This window comes from Epinephelus moara, chromosome 12 (genome assembly GCF_006386435.1).
Source record: "Epinephelus moara isolate mb chromosome 12, YSFRI_EMoa_1.0, whole genome shotgun sequence".
Lineage (NCBI taxonomy): Eukaryota > Metazoa > Chordata > Actinopteri > Perciformes > Serranidae > Epinephelus > Epinephelus moara.
The window spans coordinates 21,878,819-21,906,436 of NC_065517.1; the positions used below are offsets into that span (position 1 = coordinate 21,878,819).

Consider the following 27,618-nt stretch of genomic DNA (forward strand, 5'->3'; position numbering starts at 1 on the left):
TCAAATTACAAAACATGCATGGATATTTGCAAGGGAATTAATGTGTGTAATGCTGGTTTGAAAGCTCCATTGTATTCTAGGTGGCATTTTGACCTGGCTAATGAATTCAGTAAGTGAACAACATATTTTCATACCTCTGCTGGAACTTCAATTTCTTTGTCAGTATAAAGGTGGTTAACTGCAAGGACCTCATTTGGGAAATAGCCAAAGTTACTCCCAACCTACGGACAAATTCAAGAAGAGACCATGTTTTTTACTACACAGCAAAACCTAGACGTTATCCAGTTCTGATTAAATATTAACCAGAGTATACGTACACTTCCGGCCCATATGTCGTTCCTTCTGCCTGACAGTTTGTAATATACATAGACAGTTTCTGATTTCTTGATGGACAGGAACCGACAGTCTGGTCCTGAGAAATCTTTCATAGCTTTTCCCCGACACAAAAGCACTGTGAAAGCAAAATATGAAGCATTAGAATAGATTTAAAAAGATACATTAAGCTTATTATTTCAAGAATGCAAAGTGCCAATCGGGCAGCAACCTTTTCAAGATGCATTCAGACAAACAGAAAATACACATCTTTGTTTTGGGCGCACTTATCATACCATACAGTGTTGTCACAATACTTGAACTTCTAACAATACCGCTGAGAAAACTGAGACCATAAAATGTACATTCTTTATTAACTGATAAAAGTAAAAAGGTTAGACCATGATGACTTCTTTTCTTGGATAGTAGTGGAGAACAGCAGGATGACTGTGGTAAACATTAACAATAAGCGAGAGTGAGAAAGTGCAGATGGTACCGCTGTTATCAATACTGCAGAAAATGAGTACTGACACTGTTTCAAATATTCAGAATCTATATGTATCAATAAATCAATATTTTTCAAAACACTAATACCTGCAATGAATGATTAGGCTATTTTCATTGTGAATTAAATTCTAGATTAATCGGTTAAGGATTTGCTCTATGTATTGAAAGAAAATACCAAGAGCTGCTAGTTACAACTGTGACAGAAGATTAACAAAATCAGCAAATATTCACATTTGAAAAGCTGGAACTGATTAAATTTGGACTTTGTTTGCCTAAAATTTACACAACTGATCAAAAATATTGCCTGGTTCTTTTCTGTCAGTCCAATTCAATTTAAATTTAATTTATAAAGCCCACTATCAGAAATCACAATTTGCCTCAGAGGGCAGCATACGACATCCCTCTGTCCTTGGACTCTCACATCCAATAAGGAAAAACTCTAACCCTTTAACGGGGAAAAAATGGTAGACACCTCAGGAATATCAACTGAGGAGGGATCCCTCTTCCACGCAGACATACAACAGATGTCGTGTGTACAGAACAGATCAACAAATTAAATTTACAGTAATCCATATGACAATATGATACATAAGGAGAGAGGGAGATGGAGAGAGATGCAGGGCAAACAGTGATGACAATAGCTACAATGACATTTTAGCAATAACTATATATATTAACATATGATAGTATATGTATGTGACAATAATAATCTTATGTGTATAATTATAGTAGAATCCACTATTTGTTTCAGCTCTACAAAATTTCTTTTTTTTTTTTAATTTTTTTTTTATAAAGCATGCAACACAAAATGAGACTTAATCTGATGTCACTACAGGACATGACATGACATGAACTATATGCATTATCTCCCTGAAATACCACTGTTGGTATTAAAACCAAAACATCACTGTTTTAAGTCTCAAATGTTGGTTTAAAACACCTGAGGAGCAAAGTGACTTATCTCCCTGTGCTTCCCTTTGTTTTATGTGTCTAATCTTTATTGTTTTACGACTCAAAGCTAGTTTCTTATCACCTACACCAATCTTTTTTTTTTGTGGTGAACAGTTAAGTGTTATTTTCAGTCAACAACAGCAGCTGCCAGCTGTAACGTTACCCCCCAGGCTCAACATATGTTGCTTTACATGTAGTTAGCACTGCAAACTGAATGTGCTAACAGTAACGTTCATTTAAATTATAGCAAATTAAGCGAACGTTTAATTTAAATAGTTATAGCTAAGCTACGCAGTCTGGAGTAACGTTAGTCTGTGTTGAATTAAATTAGCTACACAAAAAGAAGTAACAACCACAGCTAATGTGGCTTAACAATAAAGCTAGCTGTCTTTTGTTAGCTAGTGTTAAGCACTGTTTTTTGAACGTTACGAACATTACAAAGCTTTTGCCCAAAGCCGGCCGGTGGCTAGTTAGCTGCTAACGTTAGCCACCAAGCTAGCTAGGCAGGCCGGAGCTGCCAGGCAACCGGCCAACACTACGGGCTACGTCTCAACGAATAACATCCCCGAGCTTATAACTCATGTTAACATTAACATGCCCTGTATTCAATGAGCTCTGCTGCTACACAGCATCAGAGCTGCTACAGGAGGTTATCCAGGTCGCAAATATCGACTGGCAACAGGTCCAGAGATAAGGCGCAGTTTATGGCTAGCTGCGGTAACGGGATGTGGGAAGATTGCATCCTTTAAGTCCTGATGAGCTAGGAGTTAAAACAAGCCTGTGAAAAAACTTACTGCTGCACTCCTCGTCTGCGCATCTTTTAAAGTCGGAGAACCTTTTTTCCAAGGCTGCTGTTGAAATAAAATTAAATAAAAGTAATAAAAAGCCCTGTCGGTAAAAGTGTTTTGCTGCCATGCTGGCAGTTTTCTGTTGACTGGCTCGACTCTGCTGCTGCTGGAGCTGAAGGAGCCGACACGTCAGCAGATCAGATCCGGCAGGGTGTAGGCACGGATAGATTTACACAGGATATAAGGTTTGGATCTGGCTGCTGCATGTGTCTGTGGGAAACAACCCCAAGAAGGTGCAAGTGGTAAAAGGAGAAACTGCACTGGATATCAGCCTCATTAATAAGTAGGTGCAGTTTCTTCTGGAATCATCCTGTACACCAGCAGGGACATCTGAAACATACACACAAAGATTTTCAGAGATTGAAAACAAGGAATGTTGTGCACTGTAATGCCATGTCATCAGTGGTGGAGGAAGTGTTCAAATCCTTAAATAAAGTAAAAGCACTAATACCACACTGTAAAATAATCTGCAACAGAAAAAGTCATGCAGTGAAAATGTTACTGAAATAAAAGTATGTGAGTACAAGGAGAAAATTATATTTAAGTAATAAAAGTCAATTTCATAAAACCAAATAATTAAAAGGAAAAGCAGCAAGTCCTCACATTTGAAAGGTTGGACCCATGAAAAGTATTTGCATGAAAAAATGGCTTAAGCAATTATAAAAATAGTTGCCAATTCATTTTATAATCAATTAGCTATTGGTTTAAGCCAGGGGTGTCCAAACTTTTTTGAATGGGGGCCAGATAAAACAACGTGAAAATACTTGGGGGGCCAACTGATTCTCGGGTTTAAAAAAAATAAGAAATAAAGTGAGACAAACGCAACCATTTTTATCTTTTAATGAACTATTACTACGTGATGCCTGTCTACAAACTGTATGATAGTCCTATCATTGGGAAGTGAAGGGTAAAAATGCAAAGTGATCTTGCTCGATTAACCATTATTGTGTAAAAGGCCACATATGGTATATTTTTAAAGTCAAGCCGAGGGCCGATTAAAATTGGTCTGCGGGCCATAACTGCCACTAAGTGGAGAGATGTCAGAGTGGGCTGCCCATGACGGGCGCTCCGAGCGGTTGGGGGGTTCGGTGCCTTGCTCAGGGGCACCTCAGCAGTGCCCAGGAGGTGAACTGGCACCTCTCCAGCTACCAGTCCACGCTCCATATTTTGGTCCGGACGGGGACTTGAGCAGGTGACCCTCCGGTTCCCAACCCAAGTCCCTATGGACTGAGCTACTGCCGCCCCCCTTAAACTGCACTATATTTTCAAATTGTTCGTGCGCAACGATTTTAATTTGTACTGTCACTAGTAACTAAAGTTATCAAAAAACTGTAGGAGTAAAAGGTAAATACTCAAGGAAAAGTAAAAAATACCTCAAATTACTTACTTAAAATACTTATGTACAATACTTGAATAAATGCACTTACCCATACTCCAACACTGCATTTAATCTCCCCCAGAACCCTCTCCAAATATAGTTTAACCCTATAGCCAGAAAAAAAGAATAAAGGAGAGAACAAGGCAGTTTTTACAAGTTATTTTAAGAGTGGTAAATAGGCTTATTGCAAATAGGAAAACATGACAAAACTGTGACCTAATATGGAAAAGAAAAACTCAATATGTGCAATATCTTCCTCACAATGAACTCTATTTGCAAATCTGGGTTTTTTAAAATAATGATAAAATAAATATCATGTCATTATCATCTATTTAATGTCTGCACACACCATTATATATCTATAGATAGACAGATAGATAGATATGAAACAAAACAAACAGCACAAGCACACAGAAAGGTAAATAAATGACATTATATACACATAAACTACATCTTGAATATTGAAAAATATCAGTATGGAACAAAACTTTGGGAAAAAAACATGTAAAACAAAACAAGACAGCAGAAAAAACTGTAAACAAATGCCCAATGTCTGAAATCAGAGCTATTGCTGAAACATCAGTTCACCTCAGGTTAAAGTGACAGCAGAAATAACCAGAAGCGAAGAAGAAGGAGCTATTTGCCCCGCCCCTTCCGGTAACAGCAGCCAATAAACGCGCACCTTCCCTTTTCACTTCCTTAGCGACTGTACTGAAAGCACAGAGGTGGAATAGCAATAATGTACATGTGGATGTCCCGTTAATATACTCGCATAATATAAAGTTTTCAACAACAATGCAGATTTAAATTCTAACTAGTTAAGTACCACAAGTTGTATTTGGACGTTAGCTCACCGGTGCAGGTTAGCTTAGCTGCTAGTTTAGCATCGGCACGTTGTTTATCACCAGAGTGCAGGTAGGAACTGAGCTAACTTTGTTTTACAAGATAATAAGCTTGTCTCCTTTCACTTGAGAAATATCACCATGATATAGTTATTTTATAACAGATGTAGCTTTGTTGACAGTGATATTTATTCTAAACTACTTAGTTAAGAGTAAGACCCAAATTACAATGACACATTATTTTACAACTGCGGAATAAAGCTGACTGAAGCCTGCTAATGTCATCTAACAATAACTTACTAGCACTGGTCTATTAGTGTTAATCTGTAATGACTACCTTTCTATCACTACTATTTCATCCTTATTACATAGCAATTAGCTCCAGAACTAAGATTAGTTGATTAACTTTACAGTTGATCTACAGGAAATTGATTGGCACCTATTTTCATAATCATATAAATGCCAATGCATCTTCCTGCTTCTTAACTACAACAAATGGCTGCATTTCCTTGTCTTACATTACTGTTAATTGAATTTTTTGGGGGTTTAAATTGTTGGTTAGACCAAAGTAATTTAAATACGTCAACTTGGACTTTTCACTGTTTTATATGACAAACAATTAATCGGTGAATTGAGAAAATAATCAGAAGATTAATCAATGGTTAAAATAATCACTTATGAAACTTTATAATCTTAATGCTGTGTAAATAAATCACCTGCTGAACACAAATATGTTTCTCCCTGCAGGTGGAAGTCATAACTGGAGCATCAGAGCCAGTGATCAAAGGCAGCTGAGTCTAAGCGCTGTGCTGATTATGGATGACACGCAAATAGAGTCAGTGCCTTTTGAAGACTTAGAAGATGACAACGATTCCTCAGACGACAACTCTTCAAAGTCAGGGAAAAAGTCAAAGCTCCCTCTGGTTACTTCTACGTGTGCAGGTGAATTGTACAGTATGCGTCTCCATACACAACTAACAAAAAACTCCATTAAAGAAATGCCTAAGATTCCGTATCCAGTTAGATGTTATTCAAAAACAATGTCTCCATTAAATACATTTTAACAGACACTGAAAAATGTCCTGCTCAGTACAACTTTGTGCAATTAAGTCACAATTCTTAAGTAAAACGAACTTATGGACCCGTATAGAAAATGTTTTTTATTTGTTTATGATTTTAAAAAAATTGCCCACTGTATCAGCAGATTTTTATACACTCTCAAATATCAATATTAGTATCAGCTGCAAAAATCCAGTATTGGTTAAACTATAGAACTTGTACTAGTTCATAATGTTTATGATTATATCAAATAAAATCTTTGTTTGTTTGTTTTTTTATCTTAAGAGACACCTCGTGAAACTGGGTTTCATGAGAGTACCAGAATCTGTCTGGAGCAGATGAGAGAAGCCCTGCTTCATCACAGATGGCAGGAGGCAGCAGAATATATGGCATGTTACACACAAATGTTGGAAGACCCAACCAATGGCAGAGCTCAGCCGTGTAAGGAGGTAGGTTTGGTTAGGTCTGCGTTAGTATGTGTTTGTGTCAAGGCCCAAGGACTTAAATTATTACACATAATTCAATGCAGCATTAACAGACTGGAGTTTCTAAAAGCTTTTGCAGAGATTGCAAACAGTTTGAGAGTATATTCATAAACAGGGGCAGCACAGTGGTGCAGTGGTTGGCACAGTGGTACAGTGGTTAGCACAGCAAGAGGATTCCAGGTTTGAATCTGACCCCTCTGAGAGGAGTTTGCATGTTCTCCCTGTGTCAGTGTAGGTTTCCTCCAGGTGCTCAGGTTTCCTCCCACAGTCCAGAGACATGCAGGTTAGGTTAATTGGTGACTCTAATTGCCTGTGGGTGTGAATGTGAAGATGTCTCTATGTGTCAGCCCTGTGACAGTCTGGCGACTTGTCCAGTGTGTACTCCACCTTTTGCCCAATGACAGCTGATAGGCTCCAGCACACTTGCGACACTGTACCAGGACAAGCGGTTATGGAAAATGAATGAATATTCATAAATAAATAATCAGTTGCGCAAAAAATCTGCTAAAACACAGCACGTAGGAATTCACATCCTTGACATTAACCCTCTTTTTGCACTTTCCACTGCAGCTTATCTGGAGGATCAGCGCTGAGATCCTTCACCATCACCCCAACTCAAAGCTGGACGACTACAACAACATCTATGAACGGATGAAACACTCAGGAGTAAAACATTACCTGATGGTATGTTAGCTAATAGACCTGACTGCACAGTGCTCACACATGTTTTACATCACTGAAAGATATTTCAGACCTGTTCCTTTGTGTCTCTAGATCTGTCTGGAACATGCGTTCCACCTGCTGCTCAATGGTCACATTGAGGATGCAAAGCGTCAGCTGTCTGCTGCAGAGAGTTGGAGGTACGGGAAGGAGTCGGCAGCTCAGTTACAGAGGACTAAACTGATCCAAGTCTACAGGAGCTTACTGGATTACATCATCTGGTGTGACAAAAAGTTTACACACTCCAGCACTGGTAAGTTGATACACAGCTTTACACCCAAAACATCAATTATTTACTTGTCTCAATTGCACAGGCACACTGCGAGCTCGTGTGATGTCACACTGCCACCTACAGGTCAGATCTCGTAACTGCTCTGGTAGAAAAGAAGCTTAAGAGATGATTCAGTTGTAGGAAACACATTTGTGTGTACAAACTTTCCTCTAAATGCCCTTAAGTAGGATTTATTGTTTGAAAAATATCTTTATTGTTTGTGAAAACTGATCCTTTTGTTTCAGAGTATTCCCACTCTGGTGGCAACCAAGACACGCACAACTACTTCAGACAGGCCTCTGTGAATCTAAAGGAGATTCTGAAAAATCCTGGCGTCTGGGATCCCTTCATACTGAGCTACGTCGAGGTAAGAACTCATTCCCAACTGCCTGAATTAATGAAAGAAATATATATTTTTCATATCGCAAGCTTTTGATTTACTGGTCCATCTACGTCCCAACCCTCACCTATGGTCATGAGCTCTGGGTAGTGACCGAAAGAATGAGATTGCGGATACAAGCGGCCAAAATTAGTTTCCTCTGTGGGGTGTCTGGGCTCAGCCTTAGAGATAGGGTAAGGGGCTCGGACATCTACAGGGAGCTTGAAGTAGAGCCGCTGCTCCTATGTGTCGAAAGGGGTCAGTTGAGGTGGTTCGGGCATCTGATCAGGATGCCTCTGCTCCTATGTGTCGAAAGGGGTCAGTTGAGGTGGTTCGGGCATCTGATCAGGATGCCTCCTGGGCGCTTCCTGTTAGAGGTGTTCCGGGCACGTCCCACTGGTAGGAGGCCCCAGGGTAGACCCAGAACATGCTGGAGGGATTACATATCTCATCTGGCCTGGGAACGCCTTGGGGTCCCCCAGGAGGAGCTGGAGAGCATTGCTGGGGAGAGGGACGTCTACTTTGCTCGGCCTGCTGCCCCCGTGACCCGGCTTTGAATAAGCGGTTGAAAATCGATGGATGGGATATTACAAGATAAAACAGAATTAATCTGCAAAGACATTTATAATCAACTGCTCTTGAATAGACCTATTATACATTTTGATATCACTAGTCTGTATCATGCTCTTGATTTAAGAAGTATACTTTTTGTCTTGTTCCTGTGAGGCTTGCTGCTGTTCAGTTTTAGGCCTAAGTCAAGTCAAATGTCCCTAATTCTTGTGTAACCTGTTTTATTATGGCAGATGTTGGAGTTCTATGAGGATCACGAGGAGGCTTTGAAAGTCCTGAATGATTACGCATATGACAGCACTTTTCCACCCAATCCCAATGCACATGTCTATCTGTACCAGTACTTAAAGCGGCATGATACTCCAGAGAAGAAACTGATGAAAGTACTGAAGGTATAACTGTATTTTAAAAGCACTGTATTTATGCAAACATACTATAATGATCCCTGTGAAATTCTGGACAAATTATGACATTAACTTTGTTAAACTAGAACTTGTTAGATTTACAGTCAAGCACACAAGAACAAACTGTGTCTAATGCATCGTTAAAACTTTACTTCCTCGTGCTGTAGACCCTCCATGTGTTAGTCCCAAGCCATGAGTTGATGTTGGAGTACAGTTCTCTCCTGCTTCAGTCAGGTAAAACCAGGGTTGATCCTAAATTAAATTACAAATATTACCTGATAATTAATGATACACAGAATTAAATAAATTGTGATCATTTACCGTAAACATCAAAAGGGCGTGTTCTTTTAAAAAAGTTTTTATAGGGTTTTGGAAAAGATACCTTGACATGACTTTTTTAAAATGAGAATGTGTTCCCTTTGTTGTAGCTGAACATCATTTTCCCTGTTCCACAATATCCATTATTAATTTTCTTCCTTCAGAGAAAAAAACTGACACCCAGAAAGCTTTAGAAGTCATTCTGGAGATGCTGGACTTCGCCTGCTGGAGGAGCAACCTGGACGTGTGGAAGAGTTTAAAGGCCATTATTCAAAAACTACAGTCACAGTACGTATTAAAGGTTTGGACGCTCTATTTTTTGAGACTGCAGTTTTTTTTAAATTGATATGTCATAAACTGTTGCTAAAGACTGTGTTTCTGTGTATTTGTGTATTAAACCAGAGAAGACTGGAAGGACGTTGTCTCTGGAAAAATGGCTGCGAGGAAAGACTGGTGGCCCGTGCTGCACTTCACAAGCTTCCACGCTAGTAAAGACTCTGAGGAGAACCCAGAGCTCATGGAAGTGAAGGCATCACTGATGAAAATTCTTTGCCCAGGTAAGTTTGTGTACACATGCATAAAGTCACTTGTCAGGGTTTTGTTAACTGTAACAGTTAACTGTCATTACTGTGTGGAGGTTATGTCAGGCCTCAGTGTTACCAGGCAGCGTTTTAGACACAACACTGGGCAGGAGTTACTCTCACTGGCCTACAATAATCTTTATTTATTCTGACTACAGTTAAAGATTGATACGCCACATAAATGATCCACACGTAGGAGCTTTGATGGAACAGTCATTTTCACAGTTACCACCAAGTCATATTTTATAAGGTGTAAAATAAACTTTTTAAGGCCAAACTTCTTGCAGGATACTTGACTTTGCATTTCTAGACAGAAGTTGGCATTTTACGATGCAAAGAAACTCTGAAGTTAGAAGAAACAAAGAACAGTCCACGTCTCTCATGTGCACTGGGGTTTTCTGAGCATATATTTCATGGGAAAACATTAACACTGTGGTTGGTGATGTGTGATTAATGGAAACAACATTTGAGATTAGTCCAGTATTGAGCAAGAGCGCTGCACACTGCAGCTGCGTAACAGGCTGCAATATAGCCACTGGAGGCAATAGTGCACTATCAATTTACATACACTAAAAGTGCTTCTTTTTGCCACTGACAGGCACAGGTTGTTATTGCAAGTGTCTGACAACATTGTGTAACGGACCCTACACAGAAATAAAACATTTCTATTTACCTTTCGCTTGATCCGGTCTGTTTGTTATTGACTTCGTGCAACAACTCAACTTGCGAGACTTCAGAACGAGACTTCTCCTTGAGTGAGACTTGGTTAGACACAACAACAAACACCAAATCAAGCAAAAGGTAAAGAAAAAAGTTATATGTCTTTGTCAGGCAGTAATAATAACAATCTGAGCCTGTCAGTGGCAGAAACAAGCACTTGTAGTGGACGTACATTGACGGTGCTCTATTGCCCCGAGTGGTTACATTGCAGCCTTTTTGCCACTGCAGCTCTCTCGCTCAATACTGGACCAGTTTAAACAATGGTTGTTTCCATTGATAACTTAAACCCTGTTTGCATGGGACTACTGTTACCTGGGGATCTCTGGTACTTAGTAACAGTTGTGAAGGTCATTGGCGATATTAATCCTGTGTGAATGTGCCATGTTCGGAATTTGTCAAGTAAAAATTCCACTTCAAATTACCTACCATATTTCTCCAAACACAGAGGTCATATGATGCGAATCACCATTTGAGTGATTTGGTACCAGAACCAGAGTGATTTATTTAGGTGCTATATTAAGTTTTGACAGCAGTCTGGGTGCAGGTGGCTCATCTCACTGCACAGCACGGAGACCTCTTGCAGAAAAGGCGAGCTCAAATCAATCAAAAGCTCGAAAGATGATGAGATGGATGAGGTGCGACAGTGTGTGGCAGAATCACTTCATTTCACTTCAATCAATTCAACCTGCATTACGCTGGACATCACCTCTAGTAGTGCTGTGTGGTGGAGTTACAAATGACTGTGTATAACGTCAGTAATTTCAATTAAAATACAGATTTCACTTGTCCTGTGCAAATGCGCTCCATGAGACACAGATGTTAGGGTAATTTCTAAATCACAAGGTCCCCAGGTAATACTAGTCCTGTGTGAGTAGAGCTTTAGACACAAAAACATGGTAAAGGTTTCCCTTTAATTGGCATACTTATATAGGGTTTTTTTCCCCCTGCACCAGTGTAGGCGATCAGCCAGTCTCAAAACAGCTGATGTCTTATTTCCATTTCATACATATACAGTACAACTTAATGTGCCTTTCTTCTTACAGACCTAACGCTCAAGTACGCAGCTGGACAGGTGACCAGTGGAGAGTGAACCAGAGACAAGAACTCAAAGAAACAATTAAAATGTGTCTTCGTGGTTCACAGTCAAGAACAGAGCAGGGATGCTGTTGGAGAAACAAACTGAAAAGCTCCAGCAAAGACGTCACCATGAAGTTTATTTTGACAAGATTTCTTTTTTGTGATAAAATATTTCCAGCTCAAGGTTCACTGACACACATACCTCCATATTTTTTTTTATTTAAACCTTGTTCCTGGTTACTGAATTGTGCCATTACTGAGGCACAAGCTACACTGCCCACTGTGTGGAGCTCTTGTTCTGTGTTTGTGCAGCGAGTATCTGGAGGCTATGTCCACCTAATTCTGGCAGAAACTGAGTGTAGCTCTGAATGTCAGTGTTCATGTTGTGGTTTCTGTAAACATTTTAATGGGAGCAGAGTCTCGCTCTGACCTCAGATGACCTTTGACTGCTGCACAGAGGGGCTTTAAGGTCACAAGTGTGTGTGTGTGTGTACAGCACTCAGCCTGAGGGATATTCTCTCTGTCAAGTCTTTTGTCAGGCCAGAATAATCAACACAGAGCTCTCAGCAACATAATGTGTGTAAGTTGAAGTAAGTGGGGCAGACCACTGACAGGTGGTTGCTGGGTAATGGCGTCGACAGGAAGCGGTTGAATGTGAGAAGTGCCTTCAATAAAAGATCATAATTGACCTGTGGTCAGCTTGTGTATGTTGTGTTTTGCACGTAGTCAGTGTATGCAGCGCTGTTGATCTTGATTTTCACAAAGCGTTGATATAGTTTGATTTAATCTGTAAAAATATTTGCATGTTTCTAACGACAGGATCGGGGCCTTCAAACGCCGTGCCTACTCTCCTTCAGACCGCACCATGAAATAAAGTCTTGCATCCAGCAGCAGGCCAATTTAATAAGTGAAAGTGTTTGTAATGATTCTGTTTCGGCTTGCCACAATGTTGGCCATGCAGCAACTCAGTGAGCCGTACTGTATGTGTGTGTGTGTATGTGTGTGTGTTGCTTTGCAGTCATTACATAAACCAAAGCCCAAAGCACTTGCCCGACCACAGGAGCAGCTGCAGAAGGGATCTGGGAATACATAACACATGTCGTTAGAAAATTCAAAACTCGGGGAGCAGTGAAGAGGATGGGAGTTAGGAGCTGGTCACCGCTTTGGATCGTGTCCTGGCGGTGACCTTTTTTGAAGCTTTGAATTTTTTAATCACCTACACAGATGCTCACAGTCGAGGCAGTCGTCGTGCTGTTCTCACTGTCATGGACCGGCTCTGTGGGGGGTTTGGGATTTTTTTTTTTTTCCCTCAAGGGCACCTTGACAGTTAAGAGCTAATTTTTTTGTCCAGGGAGTCAAAGTGGAGACTGTCCTGTCTCGGGCCCTGTTTCACTCTGACCCAGTGGCTCCCAACCGTCTCTATAAAGGGTAACAGCACTTAAATTAAGAATTCCAGTATGTTATTTCCATGGTCTAGGAAAGTTCAGTCAATATTTGTGAATTGTGAATATAGTCTCGAACATGTGATGTCATCAAGTATAGTCTGGAGCTGCTCCATAGACAATGAATGGGAGCCTGATTATGAAGACCCACAGTGTTTGTTTTCCTTTTTGTAGCCAAATGAGCTTTATTCTGTTGTGGAGTTCTCAGCTCTGAATCAGAAAGTGTACCCATATGGACCGAATCACCATGACGTCGTGCTAACAACAACAATCACTTGTGGGTAGGCAACTGCAGTTGATTTCAGTGGTAGAGATATGTGGAATCTGTTGTCACTTTCAGCCGTAACTGTAACATTATACATGTGATATATAGTTTAAAAATAAAAGCTTAAGTGTATGCTATTTAAGAATATTTGCTCTGCTGTACCTTACGTATTAACCAATCAATCATCAAACCTTTTTTAGGCAGCTAAAAACTAATCAATTGAGGCAACCTCTGCTCAGCGCTGTTTTATTTTGTGTTTCGAGTGTTTTCTACCTGAAGTTGACTACTGTCTGTATCTCAAATTGCCCCTTGGGGACAATAAAGTTTACATTACCTTCCCTTACTTGTTGTAAATAAACACTGTGATCCTGGTCTATACTTAGATCATTTTCCTAGGTGCTCTCAGAGCCTGTTCACACCTGGTGTTAACATGCATGTTGACTGGTCCGATCACAAGTGGACAGTGCTAAATACAAATGAAAACGACAACCGAGACACATTGTGATTCGATCATTAAATACACTTGCCAAGGTCCTCTGGGATGCATTGACCACCTGTCTTTTGTAGTGTCAATGCTAATGCGTCCTGATGCGTCTTGACAAGGATTGTGTCATCAATGCAGGACGTGGTGGTTGTTTCAGTGACAGTGTGGTTAACGCTTTATATGACTTAAAATTTTTGTGTGGCAATATCGTATCGTCACACAGTGCCAAGTATCGATTTATCCATCCATCTTCTAACCGCTTCATCCTCTTGAGGGTCGCGGGGGGGCTGGAGCCTATCCCAGCTGACACTGGGTGAGAGGCAGGGTACACCCTGGACAGGTCACCAGACTATCACAGGGCTGACACATAGAGACAGACAACCATTCACACTCACATTCACACCTACGGACAATTTAGAGTTATCAATTAACCTGCATGTCTTTGGACTGTGGGAGGAAGCCGGAGTGCCCGGAGGGAACCCACGCTGACACGGGGAGAACATGCATACTCTGCACAGAAGGGCTCCCACACCCGGGATCGAACTGGGAACCCTCTTGCTGTGAGGTGACAGTGCTAACCACCACACCACCGTGCCGCCCAAGTATCTATTTATTTTTAATATAAATTATTATTGTAAATACAAATTAAACTTTAGTTAGCCAACTAGAATAATATAATCAATTGCTTTTTCAGTCCACTAGATACATTTTGCTGCTGCAAAAAATGGCTGAAGTGAGATGAACAAACTGAAAACTTTATCTTATTAGATAAAACAGATGTTTTCCTTTGGGGACCTTAATTGCAGTTGAAAACCGGAAATAAATCACAATATATTTTATCGCAATACTCATACTCATATCGCAACATATTTGAAATCGCAATAATATTGTATCGTGACTTAAGTATCGTGCTGTATCATATCGTGGATCCTCTGGTGATTCCAACCCCTACTGTTCACCCACTCGTAATTGTGTTCAAGCTACAGTTGACTCAATATGAGGATATAACTTTTTTATTTTCTCATCAAATTGTTATTTATTTATCAAATTAGTTGGGGTACACCACAATATCTACAAGTACCCTCTAGTAAGAGCAGAAGTACCCCTGGATGGGAGTCGCAGCTCTGACCCACTGAAAGGTTGTCACCAGCTGACCTGACCTCCTCCATTACTATACGTTTATGTTTGAATTATGTGATTCTCGTCATCTCCTCTCACCAAATCTGTCACCTGGTTTGTTCAGGGTTCAATTTCTCCTTGAAAAACTCAAGAACAGTCCGACCTCAAAGGTAACTGTAATCAGCTTATTATCATCATCGAGATCATCGAAGAGGCAGCAGCAGGAGTCTGGGTCAGGGTGTCCTGGCTGCTAACAAGTCCTCAGTGTCTGAGTGTACTTGGTTAAGACACTAGGTGTAGAGGACAACACGGAAAAATCCTCAGTCATAGTGCATTTTCTGAAGAATCTGCTTTTAGGTTTTAGATAACTAAAGAGCAATGTTTCTTTTTTTAATTCAGCAAATAGCGTACCTGACAAATCAAGGTGCTTCATTATGTTTACATGTGATGCAACCTTTATTTACGCTGTTCACTGAGAACACACTTGTTTTTACTGTTAACAGTGTGGGAGGACAAATAGCAGGTGGAGGAAGTGTTAGACATTTACAAGCTGCCGAGTGCATCCACTGGTGCTGCTGGCCACTAAGCAGCCCCACTGGTTCTACCAGCCTGGTCAGTCGAAGAGGAAAGGCGGCGATGATTTATGTTCACCTGGGAATGCACCCCAAGGTTGCTGGGACATACTGTACTGTAAAATCTATCAGGTAAAAATCTCTGTGGGCTCATCTTCTGACGACTCTAACAGGCCCCTTATACCTCCTCTAGCTCGGGGAGAAATTTACCGACGTCTTCGGCCTCACCCCACCGTGGACTGACAGGCATAATAATTGTTGTGTAATTAATCATCGGGCGCAAGTCGCAGACCGAATCTATTTACCGCCGACGAAAACACACAAATCGTGTAGGGGGAGATGTTTTAATTTTATGCCTGGCGTAGAGAGGCCCTGGATGTTGCTTTGTTGTGCGAGGCTGACATTAATTGAGTTTTCCCTTCTCTTACAGTCTCACTCCCTCCTCTCCTCGCACACACACACAAACACACACACACTCACACACTGCAGTTGGTGACTCAGGGTCTCGCTTGGCTGGTCCGCTGGGCTCTGAGGATTTGTAACCTAAAATCCAGACTTGCACAGTGACAGTGTAACATCTCAGTAACTCTGCAAGACATTTGAAGTCTGGTGTGGTTTGAGAGCGGAGGGAGAAGGCGTGATAATTCAGCCATGCAATTTGGACTTAACATACTGATGTGTTCGCCAGTGCTGCATGCTACACGCAGGAAGGAGATATAACAGCACAACGTTTAGTCTGAATCATCAAAAATCAGACTCATGAGTGAAGTCTGCTTTAAATCGTATCATAATTACATGTGCTTTGGTGCAATATGGCCCGGTGTGTAACGGGTGTATTCCAAACCTATGATGGCCCCTTTATGAACAGCATGGAAACAAAAGGCTTTCGACACACTCATCACACTGGCAGATGCTAAGACAAAAATTGCTTGAGGGGAGTCAAGTCTTGGGGAACTTCAGGGAGAGGAAAAAGAGCATAAAAAAAAAGATTCCCAAAATATCCTCCCCATTCTGTCTGTTAAGTTGAAAGTGACAACTGCAATACCTTTGTTCTTGGAGTGCAGCTGCAAAAATAGCTTTCAATAATGTATTAGGAGAATAAAGACTGTGAGCTGATTTCTGGGGAGACGGCGCTCGGCTCTGTGTATGTGCCAAGACCAGGAGCTTTCTCCGCTGTGCGCCGACTGTGAGGATAGATCAGGCGGCTGAACACAAACTGATCCTCTTGACTTCTAAGATTGCTCTACTTATCCGGGGAGGAATAAAAATCGTGGCCTTAGAGTAAACAGCTTATCCTGCTACATATATTTACGTCTGATCTCATAGCTTCACCGGGGACTGGACTAGCGCTGATAATTACTCGGGACCTGAAATGCTGCTCATGCACACAGTTGCACGGACAAACACAACCCCCCCATCCCCCCTCCCCTCTGAGCTGAAGACAAGCAGTGCAGAAGAGCAATGTAATGACTCTGAAATGCAAAGTGCCCTGACCAACAGAGCATTCACCTGAGGCTATGGAGGTTTAATTTCTTGCGTGCCTGAGTGTGATAAGTGGCAATCCGAATGTTGTGACTTTCCTTCAAGCTCTGTGGAGGCCAGCCAACTGGAGCACAAGTGGGGAAAAAAAACAAGTCTTGAATGATCTGAAGTCTGAATAAAGAAGCACAACAGGCATCAATTATTAAGACAAGCACGACAGCAGTGACACAATCTACAGATGATACAGTTTTTTTTGTTGGTTTGCTTGACAGTATTTGGGGTGGTTTGACTCAGAATTGCAGCTAGAAGTGAATATTTTAACAAAGGCAAGTGACATTTCTACTTGAGTTTAAGATTTGTGGCGAGCTTTTGCTGTCCTGGCTCCCAGGTTATCAAACAGGCAGCAGCAAACTCTGTGGAGTGTGTTAAATATTAATGCTGCGCTAATCTTTTTTTTTTTTTTTAATTCAAGGATGGGTCAGATGTACGGTGGCTGACAAGGGCAAACATTACGATTGGAAGAAACGTGCTGCAGCTTCAGAAACACATATGAAAATCCAAAACAAATACAACAACGGAAACGTGCTGCAGAAAGCCAAACAAATACATCAACAGCAAACAAGCTGCAAATACTGACACTATGCAAAGAAAAAACACACAAAGCCTGGAAACAAATTCAACGGAAAAATGTTGCAGTCAACACAAACAAATTTCCCCAGGCCTCCAGAGAGCGCTTAGTGGAAAAGCTTGATTTCTGTCCCGAGAGACGAGGAAGTGTGTTCGTCTGAAGTGGAAGCAAAGTGTAGTAAACAGGTGACATAATAAGGTATGTTTTCTTTTTTAAATTTGTCCCCCTGTCTGTTTTAACGTGAGCTCTCTCGATGGCCGCCAGCCACGTTTTTGTCATGATTTCTTAACTGGTATGATAAAAACCTGGAGACTTAAGGCCCGAACATACTCGGGTGGAACGTATGCGGAACGGACTCCGCGGAGGTCCGCGTGGACTCAAAGTGGACGTCCGCAAGCCCTGTGCGCGCAAAGCTCAGATTTTACGACCACGTGGACTCCGCTCCGCGCACCAGTGACTGCTCGGCATGTATTTTTCACATCGCGGGGATTTTTCACGGACATTTTTACAGTAAACTACAACGTGGAAGTGCGCTCGACTATGAATGCCTGAATGACTGCGGGCATTCCTTGCAAAGTCCGCTCCGCTAATAGTATGCCCGAGTATGTTCGGGCCTTTAGACTTGTCTAGTCTTGATAGTCATGCAACCAATCAGCCAGCAGCTCATCGGCATGTTATGTGAGCGAGCTTGGCTGTTTTGTCACAGAAAACAATATGGTTAGTCGGCTTGAAGTACGGTGGGTATGTCTTGTAGTGAAGTTTAAAGTCTGCAAGACTGCACAATATAGGAAACAGTATGGCCCTCAGCAGTGAAAGCCCTTAAGCCAGCGAAAATCTGCTGGACGATGCGAAACGCACTATCTGACGAATTTGAGCAGAGGGATCTAGGCCAACACATTCTCACTCCAACCTCGTCACAACCTCGTCGATGTTTGGTCATGGACTTTCCACGTCCAGATACGACGTGATAGGTGCCCTGGGTGTGTTGAGTCGCTGACGCTCTGGGACGCCGTGTCAAGTTCTGCCTGTTACATGCATTGTCTTCTTTCAGAATACACTTCTGTTTTCACAGGAATTTTAACATTTACATACAGTCTCTTTCAAAATAAACACACTACATCAGTACAACACCACAAATTGACATTTTTTTCCCTTCAACAGCAAACATACTTCGTTGGGTTTAGGCAACAAAAGGACGTGGTTAGGTCTAGGAAAACAGAACAGGGTTTCGCTTTAGAATCTTATGAGACGCGAACCTCGCTCTCCCAGGTAAAAGTCTGTGTTCGATGGACCCATCCACCACCCCTACTGCCTGCCCTACTCTGACTTTTGCTGCCTTGACTTTGGTTCTTGTCCTGCCCCGTTTCCGCCAGATGCTGCCGAGTGCCAATAAACTACAATGGCGACCGGCAATGAATCATCCCGATGTTAAAGGATGGCTTTGTTCGTCAGTGTCTGATGCTGCAAGTCATTACCCAAGCGCCACATTTCGACACCTTTGGAATGAGACCGGATTGTCTAGGCACTGGTAAGATGGAGGAAGTTTACCAAATTTCATTAGCACATACTACCCACATTGTTATGATACAAAGCTGGTTGAAAATCGCCAAATTGCATGGCCCTCATACCGCTCTCATCAACTTCTTTTTGGCAGCAACATGAAGCTGTTTTTTAAGGAAAAAAGCTCTGATGAACCCACCGTGTGCTACCTGCTCACGATCAAATGACAAATTTAGCGACTACCTGGTGAACAGAATGGAGAATACAGTAGCTTCAGGGCCAAGATATGTTTATTTTTAGGAGTTGGAGGACACTTAGAGCTAAGAAATAGAGTAAATATTGGACTTACAATTGTATCAGGTGACCAGGAACTTGTTGCATTTATAATGATTAATTATTGCAGGTTTAAAGCCTATGTTTTTCTTTTTGTTGTGTATTTTTTCCTCAAACACATTTAATTGAAGCCTCTTTGCCCCAATTCATGCTTATGCTCATCTCTGATTTATACATTTATTCAAATATTTTCAAATACTTTCTATATTTAACTGAGTGATTATAGCCCTCTCCTACAGGGGGCACTCCAGCCACCTGCAACATACTGCATGTATTTGATGTAATGTCTTTATCTCAGCTTTAGAAGGTTTTTATTTGAAGTGCTGTATTGAAGAGTCGCTGAAAGACACAGTTTGCCTTTATTCAACATGTGGGCCTCTTTTGTGTGGATTCACATGATGTCATCTTTTAATTTATGCCCTTTTCTTGTCCTGAAAGAGTGTTTTGACTACAAAGAGAGGGATAATGACTCAAGTTTTCAGTAAACATGTAATCTTAGATTTTCAGTTCCTATTCAGTTCAGCTTTTTCTTTCAAATAAAAAAGAAAAAATAATGGATGTTTATACCGTTTGGGAGGTGATATCATGGAGGTGATATCATCCACCGACACACCCACACACTCGCTTATCAAACCTACCGTCTGCAAATGAGTTTCACACTTGGTGCAATCCTCTGAAACTCTACAGGTATAATACCAGGTAGGTTGATTCTCTGAAACGGTTTTCCTGAAACCAACCTTTCAACTACGTTTGCTGCACTGACTCATCACAGCGTATATGTGCCCACTGACTCATGTTGTCCCCACTTATCTGTAATTCTGTGTAAGTACAGTGAGCGGTGAACAAACAACAAACTCGACCTGACCCCAAAGAAGCCGTTCGTCAGTGCACCTGGTCTCCGTGGTGGGGGACTGTGTGGTTGGAAAATACAACAAAGCCTGATGCATTCTGAATGAATGTGGGAGCTGGATAGTCTGTCTGCCTGTCTGTCTGTCTGTCTCTACATTTCCGCCTTTACTCATGCGTCTCTCAATCAGCACTTCCTCTCACCCCCTGAATGTCTGGATGGCTGTTAGAGGAGATAATGTGGTTGAACTTTTCAATATTATGTAACTTTGACATCGGATAAAATTCGTCATCAGGATATTCATTGCCTAAAGGGTGACAGGTTATTAAATGCATTAGTGAGAAAAAGCTTTTTACCCTTTATACGCAAACTGTGCGAGATAATGGATTAAAGCCGATCAGGCCCCACGTAATTGGATCCATATTCTCAGTCATGCTGACAGTACGGCTCTAGGGATGGCAATGTCGGTCTGTCAATCCACCACTTTGGTCCAAACTGAAACATCTCAACAGCTACTGGATGGACTGGGGTGACACTCAGGAGGTGGAGTGGGTCGTCCAATAATTGGAAGATCAGTGGTTCGATCCCTAGCACCTCCAGCTTGGTGAAGCACCCTTGGGCAAGATACTGAACCCAAGAGTGCTCCCAAAATGCTGTCAGTGCTTATGAATGGTTACCTCAGCAGGTGGCACCTTGCACGGTAGCCTCGGCCACCAGTGTATAAATGTGTGTGTGAATAGGTGAATGTGGGATGCAGTGTAAAAGCGCTTTGAGTGGTTGGATCGCTATCGCTATATCCTCCTGAGACCCAAACTTTTGTTTGGTATGCATTTTTAATTTCTCCTAGCTATGTGGGATCAGTGGGACCTGATAAGTATAAAAAACTAAATGATGTCATCAATAATAAAGTCCCAGTGTCCTCAAATGAGACGATAGTAAGGTCCCAGTGTCCTCAAAAGAGACAACAATGAATTCCTTATGTCTTCAAATAGTAGTTCCTAACTGACAGTGTCTTAGCTTGTTCCTGTTGCTAAAATTGGTCAAATTTGTTGCCATATCAAACTGCAAACTTTATTAATCATAAATAAACAAGTTTCAACCATCAAATGTGATCAGGTTTTGGACCTTGTCCACTTTTCTGTCGGGATGGGCCGCAGACTGATTTGGCAGAGATGGCTGCCATCTTGTTTTTACATGGATTAGTGTATTATGGTCTTACTTCCACTAGAAGGCACAAAAAAGTGTCCACGAACGAGGGCAACAGGTCTTAGTTAAGTAGAATGAAGTATAAGGTCAAGGATGTAAATGCAAGTCCACAAATCATCCCACTGAGCAAGCAACGTCTGTGGACGTCCAAGTCTAGTTGAAAACCACAGACGTGATATCAACTAGACTTGGACGTCCACAGACGTTGCTTGCTCAGTGGGATTGCCGTTAGGGATGCACCGAAATGAAAATTTGTGGCCAAAGCCGAAGCCGAATAATATTAAACGCTTGGCAGAATACTGAGTACCGAATACCGAATATTGTTGTTTAGTTTTTCATTAGTTTTTGCAGATGAACCCCCTCCAGATTAGTGTTGTCACGGTACCAAAATTGGATCCCACTGTACGATACCAATGAAAATATCATGGTTCTGAGTAGTATCACGATACCACAGCGAAAATGAGGCAGATGTGCCTTTTGTCATTTATAAAAAGATAAATCACTTTTCTATAATACATCAATGATATTTCAATGGAATAAATTACTTATTGACTTATTCATACTTCAAAAACAGCATCAATGAGTGATGAACATGGGGGGATCAAAATAAAATAAATAAATGAAATAAGAATCAACCAGCCACCCTCCTCCCCTGACAAGTCCCTTCATAAGTAAAGAACAGTCCCTAAAGTGCATGGGCCGTGAACGGCTTGTTTCTCCTCTGACACGTCACATACCTGTGTTCGGCTGGCTCGGCTGTTCAGGTACTTCTGGGCAGTCATGACGCCAAGAAGAGGATATTATGGGAGCCGACTTATCCGTCGCCGGTAAGCCGATGGCTGCCGCATTTGACAGGAATACATTACTGTCTGTGTCTGTGACCCCCCCGTTCAACCCACAATCGGTGGGATTCGCCTTTTGTTTCTGCTGCTGGTTGAAATCTGTAGGCTGCTCGCACAGCGTGCTGAATGATTTAAGCCTATTTTGCTTGCTCAAAACTATTTTTAGTCGCAAATGCGAGTGTGGTGACGGGCGGATCGCCACACTGCCGACATTTTACTCGGCCCATCACGGCACGCTGTTTGATTGCTTTATCAAAACACGCCGCTATTATTCGGCCTTGCTTTCAACTTATTCCACCGAATACTGAATGTGTTGTTTTTTTGCAATATTCGGCCGAATATATTCGGTTACCGAATATTCGGTGCATCCCTAATTGCCGTGAAACATTGTACAGACATTCGTAGTCCCTGGAGAATATATCTTGTAGTAATCCTCTGAATTCACCACTAGCAACACCATGAGGTTGACTTATTTGGTTTTAGAGATCTAGTGTGTAGGATTTAGTGACACCCAGTGTTGGATAAGGGTTACTTTAAAAGTAATCAAAGTACGTTACTGCGTTACTTTTTAAAAAAGTAACTAGTTACTTTACTGCGTTACTCCCTGAGTAAAGTAACTCGATTACTTTAAAAGTACTTCCAACATTACTCCCTGGAAAAAGTAACTCAAGCACTTTTAAAGTACTTTTGAGTATTCTACATTTCCTACTGGGCAATGGACCACAGGGTGCTAAGCCTACATTTTTTTGTCTCCAAAATTAAAGTTATGGACCACTTGCCCTTCACTGAGATCCAATTCTCCCATCACAGCCGTCACTTTGACCAGTAGAAACACAGAACGATCTGCTGCCGTAGACAACTGTATGACAACAACACCCCAGCGTTTTTAATATTTCCTCTAGGGATGTTACCACACAGAGTAAAAGGGGGAAATGATGGTGTGAAACAGCAGAGGCACTTTGTCAACCCGCTGAGTTAACGTTACTGTCATTAGCATCAAGCTAGCAAACAATGGTACATCCTCACGGTCGGACATAAAGTAATAACATTAACAAATAGCGGCGGGGCTTTTACTCACCACAACTGCAGAGGCTCCCAGCTTCATTTGAAACAAACTACATTATAGACGGTCCGTTATTTATTAATCCCTCTGTGTGTTTATATATTTACTTTTTATCCGCTCCGTTGTCTTTGTAAAGTTAACATATCGCACCGTCATTTCAAACTCAACACTTGTTTCAAATTAAAAGCCCCTTATAACCTCGGCTGAGAGAATCCCTCCATTTTCTAAATAGGCTTTTATTCTGAAACATTTGTCACAACTTCCTGTGGAAGATACAGTAGCTTGACGGTTTACTTATGGCGCTTCAAATATAGCTCCTGCCATCTGCTGACGCTTTTAAGTGACTACAACAACATGTCGGCTGGCACATGAACAGACACAAATAATAGTAAAAGTGATAAAAATAGGATAAGAATAACCCGATGACATCACACACGCCGTGAAAGACAACCGGGGATAATTGGTGAGTACCACCGTGTAGCGTGTACCAGGCATAATGCAAGTCCTGACTCTGAAATATGTCTGTCAGCGAGTCCTACCTATTTAGACTCCACCGTAGACAACGGCAGCATTTCTCCGACCACGTAGCGAGCCACAAGCTCCGTGGCTTCTTTCAGACTGATAGGTTTAACGTTATCTCCCAAACGACAGCCGTTGCTGTTTCGGAGCTGAAGGACCAGCGTTCTAAAAGTAACAGAAGTAACTGATGTCTTGTTTGAAAATGTACTTAAGTATTTGATTACTCAAACAGCAAACTAACGCGTTAGGTTACTCGTTACTGCAAAAACTAATCAAAGTACTCTAACTCTAACTTTGTAACGCGTTATACCCAACTCTGGTGACACCTAATGGTGAGATTGCAAATTGCAACCAACTGAAACTTCTTCAGTGTGCCAAACATTTAAGACGACGGTGGCTGACGCGAAACCACAAATGACCCTATGTAGAGTCAGTGTTTGGTTAGTCCGTTCAGGGCTACTGTAGAAACAACACGGCAGACTCAGAAAGATTACTCTGTATGTAAATATAAATGGCTCTAATGTTATAAAAACAAAACTATTCTTGTTTTTTGTGCATTATTCACTAAAGAAAACATAGTATGAATATTATATACATTTCATTTCTGCTAATATATTCCTCACAATCCTACACTGGACCTTTAAGAGAAATGTCTCAACAACTACCATCATGACATTTAGCTGAGACGTTCATGTCTCCCACAGGATGAATCATAGTCAATTTGGTGAGCAACTGGTTTTTCATTTAGCGTCATCACCAGGTCAAAACTGCGGTTTGTCAGCTCCTTGCTTTGCAAAACACATGACATTCCATAAGACTCAGCTGTACTTTGTGTTAAGTGCTCATCAGCAAATGTATGCATGATGACATGCTAAACTGAAATGCTAAACATCAGTATATTAGCATTGTGATTGTGAGCATGTTTGCGTTAACTAAAAAATAACTGATAATATCATGTCCTAGCCTTAAAGAATAAAGTTGGTGATCTTCTATATATTTCTTCTTAGCAACAGTTCATATGAAAAGATGAAAACAAACAATGTGTTAATACCTCAATACTTTCTGACTTCCTTACCCTGTCTGTGGCACTCAGCCCCAAGGTATTTGATTTGTAGTAAAGAAGTAAATCTTTTAAAACACTGTACAAATATGTACTTTAATTTTTAAGGGTGCTTTCACACCTGCCCTGTTTGGTTCAGTTCAATCGAACTCAAGTCTCTTTGCCCCCTGAGTGCGGTTCATTTGTGCAGGTGTGAACACAGCAATCACACTCAGGTGCGCACCAAAACAACCGAACCGAGACCTTCTTGAAGAGATGGTCTTGGCCTGGTTACAAATGAACTCTGGTGCGGTTCGTTTGTGGTGAGAACGTGTTCCGACCTGGATCTGAACCAACTGCAGTCACATGACACATTGTTTGGGTTAAACATGAGCATGTTACAGTCCTGGAGGATTATTAATGTGCACCTCCTCCTGTACTGCCTTAATATGCACATTCAGCACATCCAATGCATCAAAACATTGTTTTCTAGTTGGAGCCGCGCCTCGTTTTCAAACTGTATGGTTTGACTAAAATGAACAATGACAGCAATATAGTCCACGATGAGCAGCGCTAAAATCAACCTGCGTAGTTGTCCCTCCATTGTGACATTAGAAAGTGTCACATTTATCTTGCAAGTGTACTCTTCTTCAACGTTTGCTTTACTTCCTGGATTTTTCCCACATGGAAATTCTGACCAATCAAGAGCAGCTTTCTCACACAAGGCATTTGATCTGGTCTGCTTGTAAATGCTGCCGTGAGAATGCGAACCAACTCTAGGCAATTATGCAACTTTGTAACAAAATTAGTCTCTGATTCGGACCAAAGGAAGACAACTCTAGGTCTGAAGGCACCCTAAGAAAGGCTCATTAATTTTCTCCAACAGCTGGTCATTGTAGGTTTCGGTAAATGTTATTTAGACAGGAGTAAATGGTGATTTAAGAGGGACTATTTTCAGTCGTGGATTAATACGCAGTGAGTATGGCAGCAGGACAGTGTACTAGGCTACTCAAAATAAACTACAGTGTCCATGTTCATTGTAATGAAGGAACATGTCAGCCGGTGTGACAGTGTGGCTCCTTGATGTGTGATTTAAATAGTTTTTAGACGACAGTGGAAGTCTATCAGGACACAGTACCGCCGCACTTATCCTCTAATGAATCTACGTTTTCTTACACTTCATACTTCAGTCTACATGATACAGAAGCCCAAAACTGAGCTAATCAATTCAAGCTTTGCTGGATCTGTCTGCTTGTAAATTTTCATCGCCTGACCTCACTCAAAACTGTGTGCTTCTTCTTTTGTATTCAAAAAGCTGTGATGGTGTATTACAGGCTGACATTTCGCCGCTGGCCTTTTTTTTTCGTGCTGGCCTTTAAATTTGCTGTTTGTGTGTCTTTGTCCTGTGTTTAACTGTGTGTTAGGTCAGATTAACAAATGGTAAGGCCGGTGGCAGGCTGAATAACAGCATTAAACCAGAGGACAATGGGAGCGTGGGACTAAGCCCTTTCACAACCTGTCTGACAGCTTGTTGCGTTGATGTCATCCTCTGACTCAGGCCGTTACCACCGCCGCTGTCACCCTGGACGCTTGGATGCATGACATCACCAAATGACACATATCACTCTCCACTACTGCCTCTGCTTTCATTTCTCTGCTTTTGTCTTTCTCCCTCTTTGTCTCCAGTCATTTGCATACTCATCAGCTTTCCTGCATTGGAGGCTTCCACTCAGTCTGTGAACAAGGAGGAGCAGAGCATAAAAGGACATCATTAGTTTTCCAAGGAGACTCAGATAAAGGCAGAGAAAATCTGAGAACAAATATTGTTGGGTCACATGACGTGCTCTCAGGAGGATATTTGTTAATAGAGTACAATATTTTTTAAAGTAGTTAGAGATGTTGGCTGCAGGTAGCAGAATAACAAAAATATGGTCATATTGATAACATTTACATGTAGACAAACGGAAGAACGACATGTATTTTTTCAACCAATACCGATAACTGATAATTACCTGCTTTTCATGGATAATAACCAATATGATAACCGATAGGCTAACCAATACGATAACTGATACGATAGCCGATAATTTCACATTTTTGTTTTTTAAAAAGAATTGTATAATCTGTAGTTCATGTACACCTGAGGGAAGAAAGGTGAAGATGTAGTGAGAACATATTAATGATTAAGGGCCTGTCCCAATACCCCCCCTTGGCCCTACCCCTACATTTGCGCGTTCCCGCAAGAGGTAGGGGTGTCCCAATTCCTTTTTGCGTGTAGGGGTAGGGGGCATAACGAGGGATTGTGGGTATGAAACTAGCCCTTTGGAGCGAGGGATTTCAGATGCTGACTTGCCAGCGAGGGGTAGACGTCGCCATGGCTACCACTGAGCAAGAGACAGGGAAAAAAGTTCATACATAGCTAACGTTACCGTCGTCAGGTTGCTTGTTAGCTAGTTAGCTAGCTCGCACTATCTGGCGTCTGTCATCTGTCCTGTTCTGCAAAATGGTCGGACTTTTCACATTACGATAACACGCCAGCTAGTATAACTATGCTGCCTCGTAATGTTAGCTGGTTAGTTGGCTAGCTAGCTAGCTAGCTAGCTAGCAGAAGTCCCCTGTTGTCTGTCGTTCATCAAACGAAGCATGATGAATGCAGCAAATGCGATCAGTAGGATGAATGACACTCCATTGTAGATGCCGGTTGGAAATGTGGATGGCTTGCAGCTTCCTGTTTAAAATAGTTACGTATGCATGAACGTAACCGACGCGGTGACGTAGTGAGTGGTGTTCCAATTCCTAGGGAAAGATTTCTACCCCTACCCCTCGTTGCTTCATTTTGAGGGCCAAGGGGTAGT

General features: G+C 41.5%; 2 protein-coding genes across 7 annotated transcripts in view; one reads left to right on the forward strand and one right to left on the reverse strand.

Moving 5' to 3' along the window:
• mia3 (MIA SH3 domain ER export factor 3) overlaps window positions 1-2,781 on the reverse strand; it is a 20,021-nt gene extending 17,240 nt beyond the window's left edge. The window contains exons 1-3 of one of the 3 annotated variants that reach the window (XM_050059098.1): window positions 2,565-2,781; window positions 318-451; window positions 135-221 (exon numbers count right to left, since the gene is read on the reverse strand). In XM_050059098.1, the coding sequence (XP_049915055.1) occupies window positions 135-221; window positions 318-451; window positions 2,565-2,685 (342 nt within the window). In that variant the 5' untranslated portion in view covers window positions 2,686-2,781. The remainder of the gene's footprint in view (window positions 1-134; window positions 222-317; window positions 452-2,564) is intronic. The other 2 variants (XM_050059097.1, XM_050059099.1) reach the window with 2 other exon arrangements.
• taf1a (TATA box binding protein (TBP)-associated factor, RNA polymerase I, A) overlaps window positions 1-12,110 on the forward strand; it is a 20,497-nt gene extending 8,387 nt beyond the window's left edge. The window contains exons 1-11 of one of the 4 annotated variants that reach the window (XR_007570864.1): window positions 4,709-4,911; window positions 5,586-5,780; window positions 6,183-6,346; window positions 6,953-7,066; window positions 7,157-7,355; window positions 7,619-7,740; window positions 8,556-8,714; window positions 8,894-8,960; window positions 9,209-9,345; window positions 9,447-9,601; window positions 11,389-12,110. Coding sequence is in view for 3 of the 4 variants with exons in the window: in XM_050059102.1 (XP_049915059.1) it covers window positions 5,654-5,780; window positions 6,183-6,346; window positions 6,953-7,066; window positions 7,157-7,355; window positions 7,619-7,740; window positions 8,556-8,714; window positions 8,894-8,960; window positions 9,209-9,332; window positions 9,447-9,601; window positions 11,389-11,435 (1,278 nt within the window). In the remaining variant the exon portion in view is untranslated. Of the gene's footprint in view, window positions 1-4,708; window positions 4,912-5,585; window positions 5,781-6,182; window positions 6,347-6,952; window positions 7,067-7,156; window positions 7,356-7,618; window positions 7,741-8,555; window positions 8,715-8,893; window positions 8,961-9,208; window positions 9,346-9,446; window positions 9,602-11,388 lie in introns of those variants that run through there. The other 3 variants (XM_050059101.1, XM_050059104.1, XM_050059102.1) reach the window with 3 other exon arrangements.
• Window positions 12,111-27,618: the final 15,508 nt, after the last annotated feature.